General features: G+C 44.8%; 1 protein-coding gene across 6 annotated transcripts in view; it reads left to right on the top strand.

The window, feature by feature from the left end:
- The window catches only part of GALNT2 (polypeptide N-acetylgalactosaminyltransferase 2), a 1695325-nt gene that overhangs the window by 454422 nt on the left and 1220230 nt on the right, over positions 1 to 20673 (top strand). For all 6 annotated transcript variants that reach the window (XM_044076112.1, XM_044076089.1, XM_044076094.1 and 3 more), the window contains exon 3: positions 18962 to 19115. In XM_044076112.1, the coding sequence (XP_043932047.1) occupies positions 18962 to 19115 (154 nt within the window). The remainder of the gene's footprint in view (positions 1 to 18961; positions 19116 to 20673) is intronic.

The raw sequence follows: 20673 nt of genomic DNA, 5'->3' as shown, positions 1-20673 counted from the left end.
ATGCTGAAGACTCTATCCCCTCAGCATCTCCCCCTGAAGACTATTCCTTTGGGGAAACTTTACATACTATGAGGGAACACTTCCACTGGGAAGGCCAGGACTACTCCGACTCAAAGAAAAGGCTCCGAGAGTTCCTTTTACTTCCCCAGCACAGGCCACTTGCTATCCCTCCAGTTTTAGACATTGTGGATGATGTTTACTTAGAATCTAGTCTAAATCCAGACTCTCTACCTCCTGCTCCAGCCAAACCAGACAGATACTACAGAGTACCTGACTCGCACAAATTCCTTTATAAAAGCCCTGTTGCTGACCCAGAAACAATTTCTCAGGGTCCCAAAGAGGCTAAGGCTTCTATGGCTAAAAATCCTGTACCCTTTGAAAGGGACTCCAGAGCACTAGATAGGTGGGGAAAGAAGATATACACCTCAGCTACTCTTGCTATGAGAGCATTAAATTTGTCAGTTTCACATGCTGAAATATCAGCAATTACTAATGTCTCAATTAAAACAAAAGATGAGCACGCATTCAGAACAGTCTGAATTCAAGGAAATGCAGGATCTGCTGCATGCAGCTGAACAGGTGGGCAAACATACTTTACAATGTGGATTTGATTCATTGGAAGCTTCCTGTAGAGCAGCTGTAACTGAGTCTGTCATACGTAGACATGCTTGGTTAAAAGAACAAACCCTGCCTGATCATGTTAAAGCAAAATTATTAGATGCACCTTTACAGCAGGATGTCTTATTTGGTGTCAAAGCTGAAGAGGTTTTAAAGAAAAGGGGGATAAGGCAAAGTCTATGCAGACAGTCAAGGATTTTTTTACAGGTACAACCCCCTCGTTTCAGCAGAAATTGGCCAACAAAAAATTGGTCCTTTCCAGCTTCTGACAGACCACAGAGGGGCAAATACAGACGCTCAAGGGGCAGAGGTCAGTCACAAGGCCCTTACAAACCTCGCCAGTGGGGTGCCACTACCCAGAAAGGAGGAGAAGACAGGCCCCAAACTACTAGAAGACAAACACAATGACTCAAACTGCCAAGCAAAACTCTCTTGGCAGCTCCCTTGGGAGGAAAATTAGCACTTTTTGCAGACAACTGGCACATCATCACAAAAGACAAATGGGTCCTAGACATTGTCTCACAAGGATACAGATTCCATTTTCACACCTTGCCAAGGATAAAAGGAATGCCAAACCTGCCACCAAATCAATGGGCAGAGGCACAAAAACAAATTACAGCCATCATGAACATGAGAGCCATTCAACAGGTACCTCCACAGGAGCAAGGACAAGGATTTTACTCAAGACTCTTTCTAGTCCCCAGAAAGGACAAAGCATGGAGACCCATTCTGGACCTTTCAGTTCTAAACACCTACTTGCAAGTACCCAAATTCAAGATGCTAACACTACAGCAGCTTCTTCCCATGTTGGGCAAGAAGGCTTTGCTAGTAACGTTGGACCTCAAGGAGGCATACCTGCATGTCCCTATCAGACAAAATTGCAGAAGATACCTCCATTTCATTGCAGGTTCAACCCATTATCAATTCTCTGCACTGCCCTTTGGCTTATCTACTGCGCCCAGGGTCTTCATAAAATGCCTGGCACCAGTAATCACATACTGCAGACAAAGAGGAATTCAAATATACCCATACTTGGGACGACTGCCTTATTCAAGCAGAAAGCAAGGACATTCTCTTACAACATCTGGCGTTTGTCAAACACCTTCTAAGTTGCCTAGGGTACACAGTAAACGAAAAGAAATCAAAACTAGTGCCCTCTCAGAACATAATATTCCTGGGTGCCAGCTTGAATACAACGGCCCAGATGGCTTATCTCACGCCAGACAAGCAGCAACATCTGTCTCAATACTTCAAAATAATGGCAACAAAGACCCAACTCCCTGCAAGAAAAATTCTGCAGGCCTTGGGATTCATGGCATCTTGCATTCTACTAATACCATTTGCAAAACTGCATATGAGGAAATTACAATGGTACCTGAAAAGCGTATGGACTCAACACAGCCACAGCTTGGAAACAATGATACCACTCATTCCCTGCCTTCAACAGGAGTTTCTGTGGTGGGCACAGGCATGTCACCTCAACAAGGGTCAGCCTTTTACCTTACCCCCACAGCCAGGCAAACGATAACAGATGCATCGGACTATACCTGGGGAGCACACATGGCAGGACAGTGCATTCAAGGCAAATGGACTACAAATCAAATGCATCTGCACATCAATCAAAAAGAAATGCTAGCTGTAAAGAATGCCCTAAAAGCTTTCAAGGACCTCTTACACCCAGGACAGCTAATAATAAAGACAGACAATACCACAGTAATGTGGTACATAAACAAGCAAGGGGGTACACACTCCTACCCTCTATGCAGGCAAGCCATGACCTTGTGGAACACAGCACTGACTTACCAAGTTCAATTACAAGCACAATTCCTGCCAGGAAAGAAAAACACATTGGCAGACGACCTAAGCAGAAACATCATGGATCCCCACGAGTGGAAACTGGATCCACAAGTATTTGCAATGATAACTCAAAAATGGGGGCGCCCATAGACCTGTTTGCCAACCCCCAAAACTACCAACTTCAAAAATTTTTCACAAGGACATTCCACCCACAAGCTTGGAAAGTGGACGCCCTGACATTCAGTTGGAAAACATTGACAGTGTATGCCTTCCCTCCACTGCCCCTTCTAGCAAAGGTGCTGCTGAAAGTCAGATTAGAGAGGCCACAAATGATACTCATTGCTCCAGACTGGCCATGCCAGCACTGGTACCCAATACTAAGGAACATGGCCCATGGCCCACCATGGATTTTACCACAAATTCCTCACCTGCTCACCCAGCAAGACAGTCAGATTCTACACAGCCAGCTGAAGACTTTAAATCTGGCTGCATGGCAAATCATCTAAACAACCAGCCCAACTCCTCTATCTAAAGCTGTTATGGATGCCATTCTGGAGGCCAGGAGGCCCAGCACCAGGAAAACCTATTCAGACAAATGGAAAAGATTTTGCTCCTGGAACCAGGCTGAAGGCCAAAATCCCCTAGAGCAGACATTCCTCAGATTCTACAATATTTAACTGAAATGTTGCACAAAGGACTTTCCTTTTCATCTATTAAGATCCACACCTCAGCGATTTCAGCTCACTACAACACGGATCCTCCTTTATTTTCACATCCACTCCTAAGACAGTACCTCAGAGGGGCCAAGAACATAAGACTGCCCAGGAGAGCGCAAACACCAACTTGGGATCTCAACTTTGTTCTGGGAAAGCTTACACTGCCGCCTTTTGAACCAGCTTTCTCAACAGATTTAAAGTATCTATCATGGAAAACTGTTCTGCTGCTAGCAATTACTTCAGCCAGAAGAGTCTCGGAGCTACAGGCATTAATGGCAGTGGAGCCTTTCCTCATTTTTCATCAAGACAGTGTCTCTCTACGAACTAACCCCTCCTTTATGGCAAAGGTGGTATCCAGTGTGGCCCTAAACCATACCATTCATTTACCCACCTTTTCCCAAACCCCCAGAACAAAGGAGAAAGACTGCTGCACTCCTTGGACATTCACAGGCAACTGCGTTACTACTTGGTAGGACTAAGGCTTTCAGAAAATCTGACCAGCTCTTTGTATCCTACGCTACAGCATCACAAGGAAAAGCTATCTCAAAACAGACCATTTCAAAATGGATAGGACATTGTATATGTTTCTGCTACACTCATCATAGAAAACCGGTTCCTGCTAGCATTAGGCCCCACTCCACCAGGGCTGCAGCTACATCTACAGCCTTTCTCAGGGGGGTATCAACCCAAGGATATTCTGGAAGCTGCAACTTGGAGTTCAGTGCACACCTTCACTAGGCACTATCACTTACCCCTATACTCTAAGACTAGAGCTGGCTTTGCCACTGCAGTTCTGCAGGGCCTACTAGCTTCCTCTAACCCTGTTTAACTCCACCACCCATCCTTAGCTTTGGGATTCAACCCAAGTGTGATGACTGCAGCAGGGTAACACGATGAACATAGTACAGTTTTGTACCTACCATAAATGTAGATGTTCGCATGTTCACCCTGCTGCAGTCCAGGTTACCCTCCCTCCATCCCCTCTGACCTAGCTAAACCGATGCCTTTCTATCTGATACAGCCTTTGTGGTATATTTGCTTATAGCTGATGGTATGCTTTGTATATTATTTACATGTTTTATTGGCAATATGTAGTGACCTCCTGTTGGGGGGCACCTGACATCTGGGGCAAGAAAAACTGAAGAAAATGGCGTCGGATGCCTCTTGTATACCCCTGGCGCACTGACGTCAGGGAAGAAGCGACGGCAACCGACGCCGGACCAAGACTTTGGAACTCGGGCCGACTGCGGGACCGCCTGACGGCAGGATAACCCAAGTGTGATGACTGCAGCAGGGTGAACACTCGAACATCTACATTTATGGTAGGTACAAAACTGTACTTTCAGCCACCCAGATTTAGCAGGAACTGGCCTTCTAAAAATTGGTCCTTTCCAGTGTCAGACAGGCCGCAAAGAGGCAGGTACAGACGCCCAAGAGGCAGATCTCAGCCCCAAGGCTCATACAGACCTAAATAATGAGGTGCTTCAGCCTCCAAAGGCGGAGAAGACAAATCACAACCATATAGAAAACAGTCCCAATGACTTTCCACTACCAGTGCCAAGCACTTACCTTTTGGCAGCACCCTTAGGGGGAAGACTAGCACTTTTCTCACAAAATTGGCACATGATCACCCAGGACAAATGGGTACTGAATATTGTTTCTCAGGGTTGCAGGTTCCAATTTCACACCCTTCCAAGGGCAAAAGGTATGCCAGACCTGCCACACAATCAATGGGCAGAGGCACAAAAGCACATTTCTGCTCTCATGGACATGAGGGCTATTCAAAAAGTTCCACAACAAGAGCAGAGGCAAGGATTTTACTCAAGACTTTTCTTGGTACCCAGAAAGGACAAAGCCTGGAGACCAATACTGGACCTGTCTACTCTAAATACTTTCCTGGACGTTCCAAAATTCAAAATGTTGACACTGCAACAGCTACTACCCATGCTGGGCAAGAACGCTTGGTTTGTTACTTTGGACCTCAAAGAGGCATACTTGCATGTCCCAATCAGACAATCTTGCAGAAGATACCTCAGATTCAGCTGTCTCAATGCATTACCAATTCTCTGCACTGCCCTTTGGCTTATCTACTGCACCCAGGGTCTTCACAAAATGCCTGGCACCAGTAATTGCATTTTGCAGACAAAAAGGAATTCAAATATATCCCTACTTGGACGACTGCCTTATTCAAGCAGAGAGCAAGCATCTGGCTACTAAAGCATCTGGCGTTTGTAAAAAGATTACTAATTTGCCTAGGGTACACAGTAAACAAAAAGAAATCAAAACTAGTGCCCTCCCAAGAGATAATATTCCTGGGTGCAAGCTTAAATACAACTGCCCAGATGGCTTATCTCATGCCAGACAAACAAAGGCAACTGACTCGTTACTTCCAAATGATGGCAACAAAGAACCAGTTACCTGCAAGAAAAATTCTGCAGGCTTTCGGCTTCATGGCATCCTGCATCCTGCTAATTCCATATGCAAAACTGCATATGAGGAAGCTACAATGGTATCTAAAAAGTGTTTGGACTCAACATTGCAACAGCTTGGAAACAATAATTACTCTCATTCCCTGCCTGCAACAAGAGTTTTGATGGTGGGCACTGGCTTGTCACCACAAGGGACAGCCTTTCACTTTACCCACAGCCAGGCAGACACTAACAACAGATGCATTGGATTATGCCTGGGGGGCATACATGGCCAGGAAATGTATTCAGGGCACGTGGTCTGCAGACCAAATGCATCTTCATATTAATCAGAAAGAGATGCTAGCTGTACAGAATGCCCTGACAGCGCTGCTTCAAGGATCTACTTCATTCAGGACAACTTTTGCTAAAGACTGACAATACTACAGTCATGTGGTACATAAACAAGCAAGGGGGCACACATTGCTACCCCCTCTGCAGGCAAGCCTTGACTTTTTGGAACACAGCATTGACCTATCAAGTACATCTGCAGGCACAATTCCTGCCAGGAAAGAGAAATACTCTGGCAGATGAGCTAAGAAGAAACCTCATGGACCCTCACGAGTGGAAACTGGATCCACAAGTCTTCAACATGATAACAAGGAAATGGGGATGCCCAGACATAGATCTATTTGCCTCCCCTCACAACTGCCAACTACAGAGATTCTGCACAAGGTCTTATCACACTCAAGCATGGAAGGTGGATGCTCTATCATTAAGCTGGAAAACCCTGACAGTTTATGCCTTTCCTCCACTGCCTCTCCTCCCCAAGGTACTCCTAAAGGTCAGACAAGAGAAGCCAAAAATTATTCTGATTGCCCCAGACTGGCCACGCCAGCACTGGTACCCAATCCTAAAGAGTTTGTCTCAAGGTCCAGCCTGGACTTTACCTCAAATTCCTCATCTGCTGACCCAACAAAACAATCAGATCCTGCACAGCCAACTCAGAACCTTAAATCTGGCTGCATGACAAATAGTATAGCCACTCAAAACACACATCTCTCTAAAGCAGTTATGGATGTCATTTTGGAAGCCAGGAGGCCCAGCACCAGAAAATCTTATGCAGAAAAATGGAAGAGATTCTGTGCTTGGAACCAGGCACAAGGACTTGAACCGCTTGTTCCAAATATTCCTCAGATTTTACAATACCTAACTGAGATGCTTGACAAAGGCTTATCCTTCTCATCAAGTAAGATCCATGCCTCTGCCATATCAGCTCATTACAATACGGAACCTCCTATTTTTTCACATCCACTGCTAAGACAGTACCTCAGAGGGGCCAAAAACATAAGACCCCCAAGGAGAGCACCGATACCTACATGGGACCTCAATTTTGTCTTGGAAAAGCTCACACTGCCTCCTTTTGAGCCAGCCAATACAGCTGAGATAAAATTCTTATCATGGAAAACTGCTCTGCTCCTAGCAATAACTTCAGCAAGAAGAGTCTCAGAGTTACAGGCATTAATGGCAGTGGAACCTTTTATCATTTTCCATCCGGACAGGGTTTCTCCAAGGACAAACAACATTTATGCCAAAGGTAGTATCCAGTGTGGCTCTTAACCAAGCCATTCATTTGCCAACTTTTTATCCAAATCCCCAGAATAAAGGGGAGAAACTTCTGCACTCTTTGGACATACACAGGCAGCTACGCTTCTACTTGAACAAAACTAAAGCTTTCAGAAAGACTGAGCAACTTTTTGTGGCATATGCTGCAGGATCAAAAGGAAAGGCCATTTCAAAGCAGACTATTTCAAAATGGATAGGACACTGCATTTGTTTCTGTTATGCACAGCATGGCAAATCAGTGCCTAAGAATATTAGGCCACATTCTACCAGGGCAGCAGCCACATCAGCAGCCTTTCTCAGAGGAGTACCAACCAAGGAAATTTTGGAGGCTGCAACTTGGGAGTTGAGTGCACACTTTTACCAAGCGCTACCACTTACCTCTTTACTCTAAATCCAGAGCAGGCCTTGCCACTGCAGTTCTGCAATGCCTCATAGCCACTCCTAATCCTATTTAGACCCAGCCGCCCAACCTCAGCTTTGGGATTCAACCAAAGTGTAATGACTGCAACAGTGAAACACGATGAACATAGTACAGCTGTGTACCTACCATAAATGTAGATGTTAGAGTGTATTCACTGTTGCAGTACAGGTTACCCTCCCTCCATCCCCCTTTTCATTGCTGGGACTTATCTATACTTCTCTATTCTATACAACCTATGTGGTGCATTTGCTTGTAGATGAAGGTAATGATTATGTTACTGCATGCTTTTTTATTAGCAGAATTTTTAGCCTTCCTTTTTGGGGGCACCTGACATCTGGGGCAAGAAAAACTGAAGAAAATGACGTTGGCTGCATCTTTTGTACCCCTGGCACACTGACGTCAGGGAAGAGGCGACAGCAACCGACGCTGGACCAGGACTTTGGAATTCAGGCCGACTGTGGGTAGCCTGCCAGCAGGATAACCCAAGTGTAATGACTGCAACCATGAATACACTCTAACATCTACATTTATGGTAGGTACACAACTGTACTATTGGCTCCTTACCACCCCCACCACGCATCTTCTGGTAACAGCCCTGCAATACACTCTTTCCCTGGCGAAACCTTTGGGGATAACTGTAAACTGGGAGAAATCTTGCTCCAGTCCAGAACATAGAATTCATTGGAGTAGTCTTTGACACCCGCTCTTGTCTGGTGTTGCTCACAGACTTCAGAGATTGAGGCTCCAGCTCTGGGTGATACTCTGTCAAAGCAAATCCTCGGTGAATAGTGCTTCTTGCAAAACTGCATATGCGAATACTTCAGTGGCTTTTACTTTCTCAGTGGTTTCCGAATTACCACCCTCTATGCTTTCAAATTCAGATAACCAATTCTTGCAAGCAGGACCTTCTTTGGTGGATGAGGCCAGACACAGAACTTTGGAGCCATCCCTTCCAGCCCCCCAACCCAAAGCCATTGTGACCATGGATGCTTCCCTGATAGGGTGTGGGCCATTTCCAGGGAAAGGCAGTCCAAGGCACATGGTCCGTTTTGGAGGCCAACCTGCATATCAATGTTTTAGAACTGAGAGCGGTGCTGTTAGCGTTGCAAGCATTCCAACCTGTTCTCCCTTCTGGAGTAATTGCATTTCAGTCATACAACGTCAGTAGTCTGGTATATCAACAAGCAAGGAGGAAACCAAGTCCTATCCCCTGTGTCGAGAGGCCATGAGAATCTGGCAGTGGGCAATAGCTTCCAACGGCTTTCTAATAGCAAAGCATATCCCCAGGATTTCCATTGTGATTGCAGACAAGTTGAGCAGATGGTCTCTCAATCCCTATGTAGTGGCAGAAATTTTCAGCCGTTGGGGCCAGCCTTGGTGCGACCTATTCCCCTCCCCATCGAACAATAAATGCAGTAGCTATTGCCCTATTCCCCCCACAGGGGGAATACCAGAGGAACGCTCTGATTCACGATTGACCCACGTAATTGCTATATGCGTACCTCCCCCATTGCTCTGATACCCCAATTCATAAAGCTTCTTGGTTGAAATGCAGCGTGATCCTCATAGCCCCCTTTTGGCCTTGACAAGTTTGGTTCCCCTTCCTTTGGCTTCATCTGTTATGCTGATGGAAGAACAATCATGGGAGGGCTAGCCATCCGTCGAAGTGAGCTTTGATTGTAATGATTGTCACTGTTGAAGTGACACCCCAACCATATGTGGAAAAGGGGGGAGGGGTTGTGGATGGATGAATATGGGCGTCTTTCTTTTTTTTTTTCAGATGTGTACTAACTTGATAAGCATTGCTGCTAAATAGGGGCTCTCTGGACATAGAAGACTGCTTTGAGTGAAAGAGGGAGTGATGATCCTGATCCACCTTTAAGAGGAATTGGGCTAGTTTGATAGATAATATTTGTTCCCCTTTATAGGGTGAGAGTGTATCCATGGTGTAGCAGTTACCAGGCTGCCTTCAAAAGATTTTTTAATTTCAGTTCCTATCCATCATTGCTGAACATCTCTGTAAAGTCCCTGGGGTTGGATGTTCAGTTCAGCAGTGGAAGGTTTTGTCACCCTCTTTGATGAGGGATGTTACCCGCTTAACCCCATTGCTCTTGCAGGCAGGCTTTCCCTGTCCATTTCCACTTGCCACTTGAGGTTGTGGGTGGAGTGCAGGTCCTTTGACACATTCCCCATCTCTTGTCTATCCAGTTGGTCCATCTACACCCATCCACGTCATATTCCACCTGCCTCACCAACTTGATGCAGCAGCACATTAACTGGTGGATTTCATCTCCTCTAGTAGTTTCTTTAGTCCTTCCCTTTGTTCTCCCCTCACCCAAGGCCATGGTAATTGGACTGTTCTCTACTGGAGTGGGTGGGTGGATGGTCAGGCATTCCAAGGTACCTGGGCTTAGTCAGAGGCTAATTTACACACACTCATCTCTGAGATGAGAGTGGGTTTTCTAGCATTGCAAGCATTGCAGAATGATTTCCCAAACAATGATTATGATTTAGTCCAATAATACAGCTGTTGTATGTACATGAACAAACAAGGAGGTCCTTCTTACCCACATTTGTCAAGAGGCCATGACTGTTTCACTTTGGGTGATGATCTCACAATGATTTCTGATAGCAGTGCACATCCTGAGGAAATCCATCATCCTAGTGGAGTGTTTGAGCAAAAGCATCCTGATATCTCACCAGTGGTCTCTCAGTCCAGCTGTGGCTGCCCAAATCAGCTACCAGTGAATGCTACGATCTTTTTGCAGCCCCCTTCAGCACCAAATACAGTACCCTTTTCTTCCTGATTCCCCTGATGGGACAGTCATCATGGGACACTCTTTTGCATGATCTTCGTGTTTCACTGTTGCAGTCATCACACTTGGTTTATCTGCCTGCAGGTAGCCCTCAGTCGGCCCGAATACCAGTGACTTAGTATTTCTGTGTCGGTTGCTGTAGCTCCAGGTTTAACATTAGGTCGTCAGGGGTATAAAAACAGGCAGCCGACGCCATTACATCAGTCTTTCTTGCCGAGGAGCCCGAAGCAGAAGCAGTTCGCACGAGTACGCCGCTACCAGAGTTTTCCTTTCTGAATTGAATTATCCTGAAGTCTTCTAAAGCTAAGTACCGCATTGGAGATCCTTTTTTTTCTTGCTCTAACCGATGTCAGAAAAAGTTAACAATTGGCTTGCCTGTGGAAAGCAAATACCACACAGAGATTTTCATTCTTACTGCGTCACCTGTTTAGGCCCAGACCACGACGTACCTCTCTGTTGGTTTTGTGCCTTGTTCAACGCCCAAACTATTTGTCTTCGGGCCTTTATTGTCGCCAAATACTTTCGTTCTCGATCTCCGTATTCCGAAATGGCTTCAGTAAGCCATCCGACTACCGATCTTCCAAAAAAACATAAGGATAAAGACAGAGACAGACTGCACACGTCCAAAACTGCCGACGATGCTTCCATTAAGCTAGTCGCCAGTTTGCCGGTACTCAGTGAGGCGCTTTCGCAGCCCTTGATGCCTGCTTCAGTGGATTTGCAGGCCTCTACCAAGACCAGTCCGGTATGCCGCGAGACTCTTATTCAACTACGGAACCTGTGGATATCTCTAACTTGGATGGGTCCAGAGCCGCTGAGCAGACACCAGCTTCTGAGGAAGTTCTTCGCACTACCGATATTCGACACAAACCGGCGACTTCTTTCGCGTCTTCAGTTCTGTCTAAAATTAAAGAGTCTCTAAGGCTAAGAGTATGCACTACGCCTAAAAAAACAACTACCCAAACTCATGCACCTGCTTCCTTGCCACATCATCAAATTCTTAAAATGGCAGAAGACCTTATTATGTTGATTAGGGGAAGTCCGCCTTTCCCTGCTAAGAGAAAGAGACCTGTCCCCAGCAGCTTTAACAGACCAAGAGTACGACGTCTCTGAGGTATCTGATTATGAAGACATGCCTTTATCTGCTTATGAGGATTCAGATGCAGAGGAATCCATTCCCTCTGCTTCTCCTCCAGAGGATTTTTCTTTTGGTGAAACCTTACATACTTTGAGAGCATTTCTACTGGGAATGCCAAAACTATCCTCAGTCCACAAAGCGACTTTGAGAATTTCTAGATTTGCCACAGCATAGGCCTTTAGCAATACCCCCAGTCCTGGATGTTGTGGCTGATGTCTTTATGGAATCAAGTTTAACTCCTGATACTTTACCCCCTGCTCTTAGAAACCAGACGGGTACTACGGAGTTCCTGACTCTCACAAATTCCTTTTCAAAAATCCTGCTGCTGACCCAGAGGTCATCTCCCAGGGGCCTAAAGGTATCAAAGCAACTACAGCTAAGAATCCCACCCCTTAGGACAGGGATTCAAGAGCTTTAGACAGATGGGGATAAGAAGATATACACCTCTGCAACTCTCGCCATTAAGGGCTTTGACTTGCTAGATGTTCTTCGTGTTTCACTGTTGCAGTCATCACATTTGGGTTATCTGCTTGCAGTAGCCATCAGTCGTCCTGATTAACAAAGTCTTGGGTCCTGCGTTGGTTGCTGTCCCTTCTTCCGTGACGTCAGGTCGTCAGGGGTATAAAACATTCAGCCGGCGCCATTACACCAGTCTTTCTTACTGGGCGGTGCCTGAAGCAGATGCAGATGTTCATCGTGTTTCACTGTTGCAGTCATTACACTTGGGTTATCCTGCTGGCAGGCTACCCGCAGTCAGCTTGAATTCCAAAGTCCTGGTCCAGCGTCGGTTGCTGTCGCCTCTTTCCTGACGTCAGTGCGCCAGGGGTATATAAGATGCAGCTGACGCCATTTTCTTCAGTCTTTCTTGCCGAGCGGTGCCCGAAGCAAAAGCAGTTCTCAAGTGCCGGTCGGCCGACTCCTGAGATTTTCGAAATGAATTTCAGATCCGAAGTCTTCAATAAAGCTAAGTACCCCATTGGGGAAACTTTTTTCTTGCTCCAGACCAATGTCGGAAAAAGTTAACAATTGTATTTCTTGTGGGAAGCAAATACCTCATAAGAATTTTCATTCTTACTGTATTCCTTGCCTAGGCCCTGACCACAACGTTGCTAGCTGTCGGTTTTGTGCTTGATTTAACCAACGCACTATTAAGCGTCTCTACAATTTTGCCTTTCATTACTTTGGCCGGAGGTTTAATTATATAATGCCGTCAGAACAGCCGATGACCGGAGTTTATAAAAAGCGCAAGGAAAAGGACAGGCATCCGAGATCCAAAACAGACTACGAGGCCTACGCTAGGCCAGTCGCCGGTTCTCAGTGAGGCGCTTTCGCAGCCCCTGATGCTCGCTACCTCAGAGCCACAGGCCGCTACCGATTCCCACGTGGAGACAGCTAGGCCTCTGGGATACTCAAGGTATTGGACCCTCAAACTTTTCCCTCGGATAGATCTGGAACCACTAAGCAGGCATCAGCTTCTGAGGGTGTTTTCAGACCTACACAGTTATATGTTAAGCCAACGTCCGCTTCCAAGACAAAGACTAAAACAGCTTTAAAGACAAAGAAACAAGTACAGCATTCTCTAAAACAGACTTCCATGCCTAAAAAACAGATGCTTAAAATGGCCGAAGACCTAATTACTTTGATTAGGGGTTCCCATCCCCCTCCTGATAACAGACCTAGGCAAGACACAGAATATGACTTCTCTGATCATGTTTCCATTTCCTCTGACTCCTCTTCAGAACAGGAATACTCTCTGCCTCCCTATGAGGATTCTGATGCTGAAGAATCTATCCCTTCAGCTACTCCTCCTGAGGATTATTCTTTTGGGGAAACCCTGCATACTATGAGGGAGCATTTCCACTGAGAGAGCCAGGATTATTCAGAATCTAAGAAAAGGCTCAGAGATTTTCTTCTACTTCCCCAGCATAGACCTCTTGCTATTCCACCTCTAGACATTGTAGATGATGTATTTTCAGTGTCCGGCCTCTCTCCTGACTCTTTACTTCCTGCACCTGTTAAGCCAGACAGATAATACAGGGTGCCAGACTCTCATAAATTTCTTTATAAAAACCCTGCTGCTGACCCAGAAACAATATCTCAGGGTCCCAAGGCCTCTACTGCTAAAAACCCTGTTCCCTCGGATAGGGATTCTAGGTCACTGGACAGATGGGGGAAAAAAGTTTACACTTCTGCTACCTTGGCTGTAAGGACTTTAAATTTTCAGTTTCATATGCTTAAATATCAGCAATACTTAATGTCACTGCTAAAGCAGAAAATGGTGACAAATTCTGAATGTTCTGAAAACAAGGAAATGCAGGATTTATTGCATGCAACTGAACAAGTGGGAAAGCATACTTTGCAATGTGATTTTTATTCATTGGAGGCCTCTTGTAGGGCCGCTGTTACAGGTTCTGTTATTAGAAGGCATGCTTGGTTAAAGGAACAGAATCTGCCTGATCATGTTAAAGCAAAATTATTGGATGCTCCATTACAGCATGATACTTTGTTTGGTGTTAAGGCAGAAGAGGTGTTGAAGAAAATGGAGGATAAAGCGAAATCTATGCAGACAGTAAAGGATTTCTTAGAGGTACAACCTCCCAGATTTAGCAGGAACTGCCCTTCTAAGAATTGGTCCTTTCCAGTGTCAGACAGACCGCAAAGAGGCAGATACAGATGCCCTAGAGGCAGACAACAACCCCAGGGCTCATACAGGCCCAAAAATGGGGTGCTACTACCCCCAAAAGCGGAGAAGACAAATCACAGCCATATAGGAAACAGTCCCAATGACTTTCCTCTGCCAATGCCAAGCACTTATCTTTTGGCAGCACCCTTAGGGGAAAGCTAGCACTTTTTTCACAAAATTGGCACATGATCATCCAGGACAAATGGGTCTTAAACATAGTTTCTCAGGGCTACAGGTTCCACTTTCATACTCTTCCAAAGGCAAAAGGTATGCCAGACCTGCCACACAATCAATGGGCAGAGGCACAAAAACAAGTTTCATCTCTCATTGACACTAGGGCTATTCAACCAGTACCACAGCAAGAGCAGGGACAAGGATTTTACTCAAGATTTTTCTTAGTACCCAGAAAGGACAAAGCTTGGAGACCAATTCTGGACCTATCTATTCTAAACACTTTTCTGGACATTCCAAAATTCAAAATGTTGACTTTGCAGCAGCTTCTGCCCATGCTGGGCAAGAAGGCTTGGCTTGTAACGTTGGACCTCAAAGAGGCATACCTGCATGTCCCAATCAGACATTCTTGCAGAAGATACCTCAGATTCATAGCTGGTTCAATGCACTACCAATTCTCTGCACTGCCCTTTGGCTTATGTACTGCGCCCAGGGTCTTCACCAAATGCCTGGCACCAGTAATTGCATTTTGCAGACAAAGAGGAATTCAAATGTATCCCTACTTGGACGACTGCCTTATTCAGGCAGAGAACAAAGACATTCTACTAAAGCATTTGGCGTTTGTAAAAAGATTACTAATTTGCTTAGGGTACACAATAAACTAAAAGAAATCAAAACTAGTACCCTCTCAAGAGATAATATTCCTGGGTGCAAGCTTAAATACAACTGCCCAGATGGCTTATCTCACGCCAGACAAACAAAGGCAACTGACTTCATACTTCAAAAGCATGGCAACAAAGACCCAGTTATTTGCAAGAAAAATTCTGCAGGCTTTGGGCTTCATGGCATCCTGCATTCTGCTAATTCCATATGCAAGACTGCATATGAGGAAGCTACAATGGTACCTAAAAAGTGTTTGGACTCAACATTGCCACAGCCTGGAAACAATAATTACTCTCATTCCCTGCATGCAACAGGAGTTTCGATGGTGGGCACAGGCCTGTCACCACAACAAGGGACAGCCATTCACCTTACCCACAGCCAGGCAGACAGTAACAACAGATGCATCAGATCATGCCTGGGGGGCCCACATGGCAGGAAAATGTATTCAGGGCACATGGCCCGCAAGTCAAATGCATCTTCATATCAATCAAAAAGAGATGCTAGCTGTTCAGAATGCCGTGACAGCCTTCAATGAATTACTCCATCCAGGACAACTGCTGATAAAAACAGATAATACTACAGTTATGTGGTACATAAACAAGCAAGGAGACACTCATTCTTACCCCCTCTGCAGACAAGCCATGACATTGTGGAACACAGCATTGACTTATCAAGTGCACCTGCAAGCACAATTCCTGCCAGGAAAAACAAATACTCTGGCAGACAAACTAAGCAGAAACCTCATGGACCCTCACGAGTGGAAACTAGACCCACAATTCAGCATGATAACAAGGAAATGGGGATGCCCAGACATAGATCTGTTTGCCTCCCCTCACAACTGCCAACTACAGAGATTCTGCTCAAGGACTTACCACAAACAAGCATGGAAAGTGGATGCTCTATCATTCAGCTGGAAAACCCTTACAGTTTATGTCTTTCCTCCTCTGCCTCTCCTCCCCAAGGTACTCCTAAAGGTCAGACAAGAGAAGCCAAAAATGATACTGATTGCCCCAGACTGGCCACACCAGCACTGGTATCCAATCCTAAAGAACTTGTCTCAAGGCCAGCCTGGACGTTACCTCAAATTCCTCATTTACTGACCTGCAGTGTTTCACTGTTGGCCCCATGGCACCTACCTTAGACTCGTATCCTATTGTCTCAGCAGGAAAACCAGATTCTGCACCCTCAGCTTCACACACTGAACCTAGCAGCCTGGCTAATTACCTAATCTCTCCTTTACCATCCCTCAGTAAACCAGTGATGGATATCATTTTAGAGGCTAGGTGGCCTAGTACTAGAAAATCTTATGCTGAAAAATGGAAAAGATTCTGTGCCTGGAACCAATTTCAAGGGATGAGTACAGAAGTGCCCAATTTACCTCAGATTTTACAATACTTAACTGAGATGCTTCACAAGGGCCTGTCTTTCTCCTCCATCAAAATTCACACCTCAGCTATTTCAGGTCATTATAACACAGAGCCTCGCCCCTCTTCTCTCATCCACTGCTCCAGCATTTCCTCAGAGTGGCCAAAAATTTATGACCACCCAGGAGAGCTCAAACTCCACCCTGGGACCTTAATTTTGTATTGGAGAAACTCACTCTTCCTCCTTTCGAGCCAGCTGCTACTGCAGAGTTAAAACAGCTTTCCTTTTAGCAATCACTTCAGCAAGAAGGGTATCTGAATTACAGGCCCTTTATGCAGTGGAGCCTTTCATCATCTTTCATGCGGACAGGGTGTCCCTCAGGACCAATCCTCCTTCATGCCCAAGGTGGTATCCACTGTGGCCCTTAATCAGTCCATTCATTTGCCAACCTTCTTTCCTAATCCACAGACAAAGGGGAACCGGATACTGCACTCCTTAGATGTGCATAGACAACTTAGATTCTACTTGGACAGGACTAAACCTCTCAGGAAATTTGAACAGCTGCTGGTTGCATTTGCTGAACAGCTGCTGGTTGCATTTGCTGAACAGCTGCTGGTTGCATTTGCTGAACAGCTGCTGGTTGCATTTGCTGAACAGCTGCTGGTTGCATTTGCTGAACAGCTGCTGGTTGCATTTGCTGCAGGGGCAGAGGTGAAGGCCATTTCAAAGCAAACTATTTCTAAGTGGGTAGGCCATTGCTTGCATTCCTGCTATATAAGCATCATGGAAAACCTACCCCACAGGGGATCAGACCCCACACAACCAGGGCTGCATCTACCTTTACGGTTTTTCTCAGAGGCGTCCCTACCAGAGACATCCTAGTAGCTGCTACCTGGAGTTCTGTACATACTTTCACCAAGCATTACCATCTGCCAATTTTCTCTAAATCCAGAGCTGGCTTTGTCACTGCAGTCTTGCAGGGCCTTACAGCTGGTCCTAATGCTATCTAAATTCCTCCTCCCATTCTTAGCTTTGGGAATCTACCCAAATGTGATGACTGCAGCAGTGAAACATGAAGAACATAGTACAGTTGTGTACACTTACCATAAATGTAGTTGTTAAGAGTGTATTCACTGTTGCAGTCCTGGTTACCCTCCCTCCAGCCCCCTGACTTCTATTGACTATGCCTCTATTCTTGTTTACTATGCTTAAAGCCTTTTGGTGTATTTGCTTTTTTGTGGAGGTGTAACCTTGTATATAATTGCTTCCCATTATGGAGGCACCTGACATCTGGGCAAGAAAAACTGATGTAATGGCGTCTGCTGCATGCTTTATACCCCTGACTACCTGACATCATGGAAGATGAGACAGCAACCGACGCAGGACCCAAGACTTTGATAATTAGGCCGACTGAGGGCTACTGCAAGCAGATATCCCAAATGTGATGACTGCAACAGTGAATACACTCGAGCATCTACATTTATGGTAAGTGTACACAACTGTACTTTTTATAGTCTTGATGTCCATTGTCAGTTAAGCTTTTATTTGGATTGAACAAAACGGACTAGGAAGTCCAATTATCTTTTTGTGCCCTTTTCTAGGGCAAAAATTGGTCAACTGGTTTCAAAAATTACGTAATCCTTGTAGCTCTCTAACTACATTTGTTTTATTTACTCTTCTGGAGGCATTTCCTTGTCTTTTAGACCTAAGGGCAATGCTGCAAGAGCAGTAGCTACTTTATGGCCTTTTTTGGATTTAGTTCCTTTGAAGGTTTCTGTTTACACATTTATTATCCACTCTATGCAGGGTATTTAGACTTGTGCCAGATTAACAGTATGGTGGAATCAAAGGCTAATGTTCTCTCCTAGGGCCGCTCAGATGAATGGCTGGAGGCTCTGTCCCAAAGGTTGAAGCAGTCTGTGAAAACAATATCAGAAGTTATGTACTTATCATAATGCTAGATCCACGTTGCCTTCTTCTGTTCTTCTCAACCACCCCTTCAACTGTCGTCCTTTTTATATATTGTCATGTGTCAGGAATGCATGAACATCTAGAGGGCCAGCCTGAGACCTGGTCTTAGAACCATCTTGGTTTCTTCCTGATCAATGCCTTCCCTTTGTTTATTGCCTTTTGATATAAAGTTTCCCTTTTCATGGTAGCTTGGGTTATTATATAAGTAAACACAATTTAGGGAGCTTTAGGTAGGCAGGGCAATATGGGGAGAGTAGGATGAGCCACAGACCATTAAGATTTGAATGTTGCTGGTTGTCGGATCCCAATACCCAAAGGGTGAGACAGAAGAAGACAACTAGCATGTGATAAGTATAATTTTTTTTTTCATCTTTGGCCGATGGTAGTAAAATGTCCACATTTTGCTTTGAGTTGTTCAATTCAAGTCAAATCATCAGTTGCTGGACTACTAGCATGCTGATGATTTTGTTTAAGTGATAGTGTTTCAGAATTTTTATTTTGCTTTGTAGCTGTTCTTTTTCTTTCTGTAATAGTAGCTACTTGTATAGATGTCCAGTTTTATTTTTTTCAGGCAAAGTACGCTGGCAAGACTTTGATCAGGATGCTTATGTTGGCAGCACTGCGGTTCGACCTGGTCAGGATCCATATGCTCGGAATAAGTTCAACCAAGTGGAAAGTGACAAACTGCGAATGGACAGGAATATTCCAGATACTAGACATGATCAGTGAGTACAGTGCATCTGAAAGCTCAGGCTGACACAAAGCTGAATTACTTAACCTGTCAGTGTTGTGCTTTGAAGGAGTTAGTCTATGTCTGTACATTGTATTTTGTTTTCTTGTGAATTGTAAACTAAACAAGTATTTGGTAGCGTGTTTAGCTTTGAATTTATGCCAAATGGCACTTATCTGTTAACTCTTATAAACCTTTTAAATATAAGGTCATAAAGTAAAATGAATGTACTTCATAATTTGAGAGCCCTTGCAAAGGCACACTGTGATGGAGTGGGGCAGTTTGTTGCATATATGTGCTAGAGTACATTTAACCTTTCCTTGTAATCCAAAATAAGGCTTAATGGCCTGAGGTCTGGAATTTCAGTATGAAAGTTTCCTTTTGTCTGCGTGTAAAGTGAAGTCAATGGACAGAATTTCTTCATATTGGTCACTATTAGTCATAGGTAAGTAATAGACTAGCTGCCTTTGATGGCCATTTTAAGCCTAGCCAATTTCCCTTTTGGTGCTTAAATTAACATACCCCATTTGGTGTTAGATTAGCCATAGCTATCCCATAATTGTATATTACCCTAATTCGGTGGTTCCCAAACTGTGCGCTGGGGAGCCACGGCTTCCTCCCAGGGGTGCCGCGGGCAGCAGCAGCTGATTGTAGGTAAGTGAATGCCTGTATGAGTGTGTGTCTGTCTGCGTGTGTGAGTGAATGTGTGCATGAAAGTAAAAGAGTCTGTGTGTGTGTGTGTGTGTGTGTGTGTGTGTGTGTGTGTGTGTGTGTGAGTGAGATCGGGAGAGTGAGAGCGATGTGTGAGTGAATGCAGGAATGAATGAAGTGGCTGTGTGTGTGAGATCGGGAGAGTGAGAGGGCTGTATGAATGAATGCGTAAGTTGGTGTGTGGCGTTTGGAAGTGACAGTCACAGAGATGTATGAACGAATGCGTAAGTGGCTGTGACAGAGCGATGTGTTAGTGAATGCAGGTATGAATGAGGAAGTGACTGTGTGTGTGTTTGGGAGAGACAGAGCGATGTGTGAGTGAATGCAGAGTGAATGCAGGTATGAATGAGGAAGTGGCTTGTGTGTGTGTTTGATCGGGAGAGACAGAGAGCGATATGTTTGTGAATGTCTGTATGAATGAGGAAGTGACTGTGTGTGTGTTTGATTGGGAGAGAGAGCGAGCGATTTGTTTGTGAATGCAGGTATCATTAAGGAACTGTGTGTGTGTGTGTGTGTGTGTGTGTTTTTGAATGTCCAGATTTGTGTCTCGTATTTTTGGTGTGTTCCCTGTACTTTTCTGGCAAATAGTTGAGGATTGAAGTCATTAAAATAGTGACAAACATTTGAGTTTAAGACTCAACATCCTTCAGAGAATTCATGCTAATGCAAAACGTATTATTCTATCAACTTTGTAAGTTTGTAAGAGCAATATTTAAAATCTGTCTCTATTTGTCCCCCCATCATTTTAGGCTTTTTCCAAATTTTTTGCTCTAAAAATCTGGACAAAGCCTAAAATAAATGGGGATAAATAGGGACAGGTTTTAAATATTTCTCTTACAAAC

The sequence above is a fragment of the Protopterus annectens genome, chromosome 1.part1 (genome assembly GCF_019279795.1).
Source record: "Protopterus annectens isolate FY-2018-M chromosome 1.part1, PAN1.0, whole genome shotgun sequence".
Taxonomy (NCBI): domain Eukaryota; kingdom Metazoa; phylum Chordata; order Ceratodontiformes; family Protopteridae; genus Protopterus; species Protopterus annectens.
The sequence above is the reverse complement of the archived record's forward strand: the minus strand, read 5'-3'. Positions and strand labels throughout refer to the sequence as shown.